The 10,847-nt window shown below is 44.5% G+C and overlaps 1 protein-coding gene across 2 annotated transcripts in view; it reads left to right on the forward strand.

The window, feature by feature from the left end:
• The window catches only part of NDUFA10 (NADH:ubiquinone oxidoreductase subunit A10), a 44,034-nt gene extending 38,091 nt beyond the window's left edge, over nt 1-5,943 (forward strand). For both annotated transcript variants that reach the window (XM_074910397.1, XM_074910398.1), the window contains exon 10: nt 5,518-5,943. In XM_074910397.1, the coding sequence (XP_074766498.1) occupies nt 5,518-5,586 (69 nt within the window). In that variant the 3' untranslated portion in view covers nt 5,587-5,943. The remainder of the gene's footprint in view (nt 1-5,517) is intronic.
• Nucleotides 5,944-10,847: the final 4,904 nt, after the last annotated feature.

Consider the following 10,847-nt stretch of genomic DNA (forward strand, 5'->3'; position numbering starts at 1 on the left):
TACAGGAATAAAAGGAAAAAATGGTAATTCTTTTTGCTTCTGAAATGTTGGAAAACAAGACAGGCTCTAAACTGATGGATGTAGACCTTTTCAGATTATTAAAACTCTCCAGAGCTCTACCTGTAACATGTCTGGTTTGAAATTATTTTGAGGAGCTATGAAATGCAGCCACAGCATATAGCAAACAGCTGGCTGAAGCTGTTTGTTGCTATTCTGCAGCCTATACCACTTTATAGGGCTTTTCATCATGTTTATAGTTTTGACAGACACTTCTGTGGCAGAGTTCTTAATTTAACTGATGAGATGATCTTGTTTTCATCTTTTTATGTTCTTTTAAAGTTAAGCAGTTTCATTCCTTTGAGCTGGCTCTACCTTTGGGTACAGTTCACTTCATTAGTTTCATGCTCTGTGTGGTGGATTTTATCACATACTTCTTGAGATAATCCTTGCCTGCCAACTTTAAGTTCTGCACAGTGTAATGCAGCAGACCAAAACTTGATTCTTAGTCTCATCCATTTCCATGGAGTGGAAAAAACTTACTTGACCTTGCAGGAGCTCATACTTACCTCTTGCTGCAAGGGTGTGTGTGAGCTGTTGGACTTGTCTAGTGGGATCTCTGTTCCTGTCTGCTTGTTCAGTGCTGCTTCAGTTCTAAGCTCTTGAGAGCAGAGACCTAATTCTTGTCTTGCAAAGTATGTGTCTAGGTGGCTGCTGTGATAACAATGTGGCTTTTATTACTCTTCCTGGGAAAGATGGTTCAACCTTGGTGTGACAGTCAATGGCTTTCTCTGCCACTTGGTGCTGGACAAACCTGTTGGTGGCTCCATAGGTCTCTTTGGACTGATGTTAATGAAAAACCTAAGAGGGTCTGAAGGGATTTATTTGACCCCTGTATGCTATTCCTATGCCTGTGGAAATGTGGTGTTAATAATTAATCATCCGTAATAGGTTGTGCTACTATTATTTTGAACGTAGCCATTAAGTTATATAGGTTATATATAACCAGGTTCTTTGGACTTACTCAAGTGTGATTTGAATGCTCCATGTGTGTTACCTTCATGTGAACGTGCTAACTTGCAAATGATGTGGCCTTGCTGATTTTCATTATAGTTCTGATTGGGAAACTTATAATGCACAAGTCTTGCGGAAAATGCAAGTCACTTCCAAGTACTTGCCTGGTTTCCTGTCAAGACTGTCTAAATTTTGTGTCAGTAGTATCCTTCAGCAAGGAGTCCTTCAAGCTATTGGCTTTGTTTGATGGCACCTGTATCTTGTACTGGAAGAGACAATTAATATGCAGCCCCTCTTTGTGTTCTCCTGGCAAGTTATGCAGAGTTTTTTCCTATCTACATTCCATCATCTCTTTTTCTAGGCTAGACTATTTACTTCTGGCTGTAATACTAGCAGATTCAGGGCTGGCCACTTGTTTCCATCCCTGCCCTTGTGCTGCCTAAGCAGCTGTGGGCAGAACAGGCTGGGAACTTCAGCTGGGTGCAGTTTGCAGCACCAACTTAACCATTTGTTGTCACTGAAAGAAGCACATCCTACCACTTGCCTTGCATCCCCAAATCTTCCCTGGTGCTCCCACCACTCTTCTTTGCAGTGGTCTGGTATGTGGCTGACTGAGCTTGCAGAGTCACTGAAAACGCACCCAGCCAGAAGGAGTGAATAGCTTCTTGCTGGGCAAGAGAGTTGATTGAGCTTGTGGAATGATCCAGCAAAGCTGCAGAGCTGGCTTGGAGTGTGCAGCAGAGAGATGAGAGGATGGGTACTGTAGGACCTCTTTTTGTTGGCATCATCCTTATTCAGTCCATTCAGCCGCACTGTGTGACATCGCAGCAACACTTTTTATTTGGCCGTTTCAATCCAGGCTCCTCGTGGTGCTGAGCAAATGCTTGTTCTGGCAGGAGGTGGGCATGCGAGGAGCTGGAGGAAGGGCAGAAGATCACAAGAACAGAAATTACTCCTGTTCCAGTATTTTTCCAAGTGCTCACTAAGTACTAAGAGATCACCAGCTTCCTCCCCTCTGGGGTAGACCTGCCTTGTTCCTCACTGTGCAGCTTTTACTACGGTCACAGCTGTAAAATAGGAGCTTTGAAGAGCCCATTCTTGGGAAGTCGTCTGTGTTACTTGTACTTTGTGCAGATGGCATGCAGAACATAAATTCACATCATTCTGCTTGCTAGGTAATATGGGATTTGTTTACTGTGCCTTCCTCTTCCCATTTTTTTTGGCTCTTTTGAAAGCTTGGCTGTAACATATCCCAAAACTTGACTGCTTTTGCCAAGGCCCACTGTGAACGATGGAGTATGGATGAATACTTATTATAAAATTTGCTTTGATGTATTGCATGTCTTTAACCAAAGGCACATGGGGAATTTGTTTTGGACAATGAATTTGAATTCTGTTGGGATTGATATTGTATCTTTTAAAGACAGCAGATTTACCCAGAAATGAAATTGTAAACTCCTGTATTTTCCCAGAGAGCTCCTGTTGCTTTAATAATCTAGTTATCTGGGAATCTCTTGAAGTATCAAAGGGCCAATTATGTGCTGCCTGGAGAGGACTAGGGAGAGCTGTTTTTGTGCTAGAATTAATACATACAGGCTGGTCACAGGAGGTCTGATGTCCTCCCTAGCTCACCACTGTAAGTTTGCAGGACAGAGATAGTAATCATTTATTTTCATCTCGCATCTCCTCTTTGCTCAGCAGGAGTAACTCTTTAACAGGACTGCATGGTTTCTTCTGATATTTAGACAAGACATTAAAGAAGACTTTAAATTAAAAACCTTAGAAAAACCAGTCACGAATGGCTTGTAATGGCTTGTGACAAGGCAGGGTGGGGAATGTCTCACAAAGGAGGTAGGAGTCTTTTGTTAGCCTGATGTTTTAGGGAAAGAAGTGCCTTATTTTCTGACCTTCAAATTTAAAAAAAATGAACACACACACACACACACCCCTCCCCTTCCTTAGAACAACAGTCTTCACCCTGGATTAAACAGCTGGTTTTGTGGCCTGAGTATAGATTTCATCAAGACTGGGTCTTGCTTCTCTCTGCAGGGGCAACCGTCTCAAACAGGATAGTCTTACATTTTTTTGAAAGGAAGAATCATCAGGACAAGTCAGGGGTCTTGTGTGAAACCAGTGTTTGTGTGGAGATGAGCAGATAGATGATCTGTGGTTAATTATTTGTACAGACTGCCAGCAGATAGCTTATTTTTAAAGGAAGAGTTTTGTTGTAGCATCTTTTCTTGCTTCAGACTTTCTCACAAAACTAATTTGCTTTTTCATGGTGGTTTGCTTCTTGATTCCAGTATTGTATCTCAAAGGTGAACTCTGTTGTCTCTCTCTCATTCCTGGGATAGGAAGAGAGGTTCTGGAAATAGACTCTGCTTTTGGAGCTAGGATGTAACCATCTCTGGCGTTCCAGATTATGGTCAGTACTTTCCAAAGGGAACTGCTTTAACATCTGAGACTCAGAGGCTGAAACACACCTACATCTGTTTCCTCCATAGGATCACTCAGTTCAGAGTAAATGCCAAAGTAGGTACTTTATGCACTCATCCTGTCCCTGGCAGGTTTTGTTCTGTGGCTTAGTGAACTGGTGGGTACAGAGCCTGCTTTATGTTTATTCAGGCTGAAACTGCACTAAAAATTTTGCAAAGCAGGTTGTTAGGAGATGATTTTGATGATAGCATAGCTGGCACACTTGTGGTGAGTTTTGTGTCATGTAAATGTGCTTTTGCTGACCTGATGCAGCCCGCTTGGTCTGGAGGAGTACTTTCCTTGCCTGCAGAGAGAGCACATACACTGTGTAAGGGTAATTTTCTATTTTAACCTTACTGGCATGCTTTCACTGGTAGTCCTTTGTGCTGCGTCTGTAATCCCTTAAGATGGCTGCTACTTAAACAGCCTCTTTTCCTAAATCTTTAAAACTGAAGGTAGAATGGATTGGCCACCGAATTTTTCTGCATTGCTGCCTGAATGCTTTTGCATTGTGGCTGCACACAGCAGCAGGCTGAGGGGGCCAAGGCTTGGCTTTCCATCCTGGTGCATGATCTGCACAGCTGTTCATGTCCTCTTCCTCGTGAACCCTTGGGGAAAGCTTTGGTTGTGGAACATAAGTTTGGTTGGCTAGATGGACTACCAGGGAGGGGGTTGTGTTCTTCAGTGTTCTCATGTCCTTTCACAGACTCGGGGGTAACGAATCCTCCTCTCTGAGTCTAGACACAACTCTTTGAACTCCCAAATACCAAGGCTGTTGAGGCTACTGCTGTTTGCCTCCATTTGCTCTCAGTGATAATTTGCTTTCCCTCCCTGGTGAGGGTGCAGACCATCCAGCTTTCCTTTGATATCCTTCTCCCAGTGCTCCAGTATATCTGATGTACCCCTCCTAGTGCTCCAGTTCATCCAGCCTTTCTGTCTGCAATGCATGTCTTGGTTTGCAAGGCTCAAACTGCTCCTTGCATGATCCTCTTGTGACCTGTACAACCAGCCAAAGCTCTTGAAAAGCTGCCAGAAGGAAAGGCTATCTGCTGTGGTCCCCAGCCCTCTGCTGTCTCATGTACAGTGAGGTGCAGCGAGCTGTATGGAGGGGTGACTTCATATGGCAGCACCGTGGTTCCTTGAGCCCTGGTTTGGGAACCATGGGTACAGAAGGGTTGGTCAGGCTAACCTCCGTGTCCGAGCTGCCTAGGCAGAGGCTGCTGCCAGCAGCATGAAGGGTCTGTACAGAAGAGTTGCAGCCTGAAAGATCAGTGAGGTTCAGAGGCAGCAAGTGAAGGCTGTTGCTTAGGTCCCAGGGTACTTGTGAAATTTGGGTAGGGGGTTCAAGAAACTTCATTTTTTCCAGCAAGTAGTGGTTACTGGCTTTGCTTATGAAGACAGGCAGCTATTGCTTTTGCTTTAAGGAAGCTAAGTTCAGCTCTTGAAGGCTAAATATTTGATTTCATTTGAATGGCTGTTGTGGTTTGACCTCAGAGGGCAACTGAGCACCATGCAGCTGCTTGCTCCTCCCTCCCCTGCTACCAAAAAACCCCTGCAAACCAGGACAGTGGTTTAATTTAATGTAGTAATTAACTCAGTATTTCATGCATGAAATTTTTCATGTATTTAATAAAGTGTACCTATTTTGGCATGAGATTCTACTGACTGATTCAATTCCTCTACTACATACTACAATTAGAGGGGTCTTCTCTTACTAAAACTGGAAACAAGGGTGTGTAGGGGAGAAGTGTTGGATGCATCCAGGTGGAATATGCTGTTGTACTGTTGAGATTACTGGCCTAGTTTTCATATATATTATGTCGTAGTGTTTTTTGTGGGCCCCCCTTCAGCTGCACAGCTCAGTTTTTTTCAAAGGGACTGTTTTTTCTGTAAGTTTTAATCATTATGTTGTAAAAACATATTTCGTGTTGCACTTACACAGATACCACGAGGCACTTCATAAGGAATCTAAAAATTTCCGTAAAGAATGAAAAGAGACATTTTTCTGACTGAACTTTCTGTTTTCTCTAGCTTCCTGGTCGCAATTTTAGGCAAGGCTACAATGCTGATGTTGGTGACAAGTGGATCTGGCTGAAATGAAATCTGCTCCCTAGGAGTCCTAACCATGATGGACCACAGAACTTGAGTGAAGAAGCAGCTGAGTTCAGTTTGCCTGCTGAAGAAAATGCTGGTTAAATCATCTTCTAGCTACAGCATAAGACAATATAGTCCTAGAAGGAAATCACATTATTCTGGTTTGTTCTTCACTGATGAATTCAGGGTGCTTTTCTTTAGATGTCAGTCAATGTGTGATAGCAAACTGATCTGGTATTACAGGGGCAGACTTGATCTTCAGACCATTGCTGAACTGTCTCTTCATCAAGACTGTGGCATATTATTATACAGGATTATTGGTTTTTGTTAAATCAAGATAAATTAAACTTGTATCCTCCTGGCTCTTGCAAAGTGAATTTCTTGCTCTGTCATGCATGATGCTTTATTAGTTTCATTAGAAGAGTGCACATGCTAAAAAAAAAAATGCACTTGCATCATTTTCTGAAAGCCTCTTACTGGACATCAGCATCAAAGCAGGCAAGGATAAAGAAGTTCATTGAAAGAAGAAAACAAGTGTTGGTCTATTTAAACAACAAAATATCTGTGCTTAGAAGTGTAAAAATATTCAAAGTAATTGCTAGCATTTGTACTCATAGCTTCTTCCTCTAAATGGATTCTAAAGATCAAAATTGTTGAGTATAAAAGACAAACATAATTATTTTGCAAGTCCCTGAAAGTCCAAGCTGGAGTTCTTTTTAAATGATTCATTTGGTATTAGTTAGTCACAGAAATGAGGCACCTTGGCCTTGGTTCAAGCAATGCTGTCCAGATTTAGTCTGCAGTAATTCTGCGTTTCCAGCAAGGGGCTAACTACTTCAATCACTCAGTAAAAATGCTGCCAGGCATTCCAGTATTCAGGGCAATGCCTTTGATTTAAGCAGCCAGGTCTTGCCCATGCCCCTTCTCATATCAAAACTAGTATGAAAAGACTCCTTTAACAAGAGCTTTGGGGGCCTGGTTAGATACTGAAATGAATGAGCAGTGGGATAGAGATGTGGCTCTTCTCACTGATCTTTTCGTTCTCTCTTTCCATGTTTTACGGCTTTTATAGAGTTTCCCTTCTGGCTGCAAAAGGAATGGCTGTTTTGGTGCCACTGTGGCACACCACAATAATGCAGCTGGTGGCTTCACAGTGATATGTAAATGTTGGAGTTTAAGGCCAGCATCATGCCTTGGACTTGTGTGGAAATGCAACAGAACTGGTGTAGTCAGTCCTGCAAGGCTGTGTATTTTTTTGAACTGTTGCAAGATCTTTGAGTCCCCATCCCTGGAGGGGTTGAAGAGTCGGGTTGACCCAGCGCTGAGGGATCTGGTGGAGTTGGGAACGGTCAGTGGGAGGTTCATGGTTGGACTAGGTGATCTTCAAGGTCTTTTCCAACCTATATGATTCTGTGAGGTGAAAAGAACATCTGCTGTGGCTTTAAGTTCCCTGTAGAGTAGTCCAGATCTGTTTTTACAGGTGTCCTCCATCCCAGTATTGCTGTGTTCTCCGAGTGCTGTAATTCACTTGGCAATGTGTGTGCAACCTGATGTTGGATCTCCTAGAATGGTGTTTTGTGCTGTGTGTGGTGCTGGTGAAGCTGTTGTGTTCAACTTTGCCATAGTCGGGCACAGTGGGGTGCAGAGCATTTTGAAGAGCTTTCCCTGCCTGCTCCAGCAGCACACTGAGAGCTGAGCTTTGAATGTAAAGGAGTTTAATTCCAGTCAGGAAAAGCAGTGTTGGCTTGTATGGCAAGCAGTGTGGTATGACAAAATGCGTGTTGAGCATACTTTCTTATCCTGGTTTTAACTCTGCTTTAAAAGTAAAACTGTTTATAAACTAAATCTGTGAAGGAAATAACTTTCTCTCCCCTTGCTGTAGGAAGGAGTGTTAGCTGTGTTTTTCTCTCCCCTCCTTCCCACTCCAACACCTCAAAAAAACATCTCTTAACAAACCAGCTGTAAAATTTTTGGCTTTTGAAGACTGTGCTCTGCCAGTTGGATGAATTTATCTCCAGTTCTTTAATAGATTGGAAAAGATAAAATGGCTCAAGTCCTCTCCACGCCTCTGTGTAGGTGTGCATGTGATATCATCTGTGGTCAGTCCTCTTATTCTATTGCCTGTGTTAATGCATGGAGAAGTTTGCCTCTTGCCCATTGTGTCCTGTTTTTGATTCTGCCTGCTTTATGAAGGCAGATTCCCTGGGAACAGTGGCATTTCATTTATAGTCATCAGCCACGTTTTATGGGCAGAACTACCAGCTTTCCCAATGGCTGCAGTTGATCAGTCTAGAAGTCCAGTGTCTAACTCTCTCTTGGGTTCACTTCTTGGTTGCACAGGACGGGTGAAAGGAAAGAGGAGGTGGGTGGTAATGGATCCTGTCACAAAAACAAAAGCTTGATATGCTGCAGCCTCAGATGAGGTGGTGAAGATTGCCTCTCAGCCTCAGGAACCTGTGATTTCATGCCAACGCTTGGCCCACTCTAAAAACTTGGCTCACCGCATTTCAGATTTCTTCTCTTAACCATCCCCCTCTGACCTTTGCTGTGGTTGACTAGTGCATGTTTCTGCTTTCTCAGTATGTCCATTAATAGCTTCCTCGTCAGCAGGGGGACAGCTGAATCTGTCTGGGGTGTGACAAGGTCAGCCTCTGCTGAAGATACCTGTGTGTGTCTGAGCCTCCTCAAGCTTTGCACTTCAGCTTGAGGTATTGCTTCCTCACCTGCCCCTACCTACTTTGTGCTCTTCAGCAGTGACATTTGGCCTAGGCCTAACAATTAAGAGATCCGGTGAGATTCTTCTTCCCCTTCTTTCTTCAAGGTGTAACTCTTATCTTCTAGTAGCATTGAGGTTTGGATATTAACCATGCTGCTTCAGTTCTGCAAAAGGGAAGAGCCTCTGCTGCTGCAGTGAAAGAAAGGATGTACATTGCTGTGCCCCTACCACACGCAAAGATTCAAACGAATCCCTTCTGTGGAAGAGCTTGCTGAGCAAGTGTAATTTAGGTGCACAACAAATTCCAGCTGGCTTTGAATGCTGTTTGCAAAAGACTGGGCAAAATGAATCATTTGTGCAAAAGTTAATGGAAGCAACCAGAGCAGAGTGTGCAGGTGGGATGGCACACCATAACCTGACGGGTTGCTCTCCAGAAATGGGCCTACTTGGGTTTAGTGTAAACCGAACATCTGTGGAGAGCCTCAAAAGCCATCTGCGTTCAAGGAGATCTTGGAGGAAAAGGAGGTCCAAAGATCAGTGAGAAGGATTGACTCTCCTCCATGTGTTCATGGCCTTCAGTTGACTTGCATGTGATCTCAGCAAGCTTCTTGGAGGTGTGTGGCCTGGGGAGCTCCTGTCCGTGTTGATCAAAACTGAGCCCGTCTGACAGTGTTGCTTCCCATGACCCTGCTTAGCTCATGTGCAAAATGAGTGTTTTATAAACCACTGGTTGAACGATGGGCTAGGCATTCAAGACTGTTCTCTGACGCTTTCCTTGGGGCTGAAGGAAGGAAGGGTCTAGGTTTCCCTGGCAGAAAGGTGCAGCTCTGGAGTGCCAGCTTGTCTTTCTGCTGTGCTGCTGACAAGGTGTCATGTCTCAGTCTTGCTGCAGTGATGAGCAAAGCCTTGGCCACCCAAGAGACTGCTTTGCTCCAGTTTTGGTGGTGTTGGTTGGAGATAGTCTATTATGCTAGAGAAAAGAGCTCATACCAGAGAACTTGCCTGGGAAAGGGTAATTATTTCCCCTTTCAGTCGCTCAGGAAGAAACACTTAATTTGTTCTGACCCTTTAAACCCTGATAAGAGGGCAATGTTCATTACATAGCTGCTGCTCAGATAGTGTCACGGGCAGCAGGATGGCATGGAACTTGCAGGTTCTGCTCCAGTTCTCAGCTTTAAGTCTTGATTTGCCAAATACGTATTCACAGTGAGATCAAAACAAGCGTGTTGCCTGCTGGTGCTGTGTAATTCCTCTGCAGGTGCTGGAGCCCAGCCTAGCTGCTTCTATTTGATAGGACCACTCCTGCCGATTTGATTCCTGCCGGTGTTCTCTACCTTCCCAAATAAAAAGGACAAGTACAAATGATACCCAAATTTTTACATGCCTGAGAACTTCATCTGTTACCTTAGTGGGTACTGAGCGTCTTCAAAGATAGCCAGGCATTGAAATCTGTGGCAGCTGCTGCAGATCCCTCTGGGAGAGGCAGACACCACACCTCATTCCTCCACCTGCTTGTGGACCAGCAGTTGGCGGAGTATGGCCTGGAGTCACAATCCCAGACAGTGGTGCTGCACAGGGGATAAAGGCTGCATCTAGTGGTTGGCATGCGGGCTGCTGCGCCGACGGGAGAGCCTTCCCAGGCTCGGCTGGGCCTCTACACACAGGCATGAGCTGGAGGAATGTCAGTGCATGGCCGAGGAGGGATTGCTGGTGGAGCTGGCTGTGTGTGGGTTTGCTGGCATGCCAGATGGCAGTGTGCTGCTCTCAGCTGTGGGCTAGAAGGTCTAGCAGAGCAAGGGGTTTTGGTTTTTCTGGTTCCTTATCTTGCTGCTTCAGGTGGCCTTGCAGTGCTTGTGGGGCTCTGGCAGAAAGTGGGGAACGAGCTCTCGGGTTGGATGGCGTGCTGCATTACGGTGCCAGAATAGCACACAATGCCACTCTGTGTTTCAAGAAATGCAATGTAAGCGTGATAGATCGAGCCACTGATGTACAGGTTTGCTCTCTTCTGGTTCCGATTCTTGCTTACAAGGCTGGTCCAAACAGAATGCTACTTTGTGTGGAAGCTTGTTTCCTTTTTAGGAATCAAATTCTTACATGCTAAGTTCACAGAGTTTCTGTTGTGTAAAAGGGAACTCATGCATGCAAAAAATTGAACAAAACAGAGTTAATGTAAAATAGGCATCAACTGTCCTGCCCTGACATGGCCCATGTCGGCCCCCATGCTGTGCCCATTTGATGGTGCCTGCCATGGTCTCTGGGTGTTTGGGGAGACAAGGTTGACTTTTATCATCCTTGTAAGAGGTGAGGGTATTCAGAAACTGGTGGGACCCACTGCTGAGCATGGTGGGATTTGCCATTGTGCCATTTGCTGCTTTCAGGTTCCGGTTTCTGCTTACGGGGAGACCTAAGTGTCTGAAGGAGGAAGAGAGGAGGAACTTGACAAAATCCTTTGCTGCTTTTATTTTTGGACGTGGGTAAACTCAGGCTCCTGTTGTCTTTAATGACTGAGACAGGAGTATGGAGTCTGTCTGTACTGGCTTTGCCTTCATAA

The sequence above is a fragment of the Athene noctua genome, chromosome 7 (genome assembly GCF_965140245.1).
Source record: "Athene noctua chromosome 7, bAthNoc1.hap1.1, whole genome shotgun sequence".
NCBI classification, from domain to species: domain Eukaryota; kingdom Metazoa; phylum Chordata; class Aves; order Strigiformes; family Strigidae; genus Athene; species Athene noctua.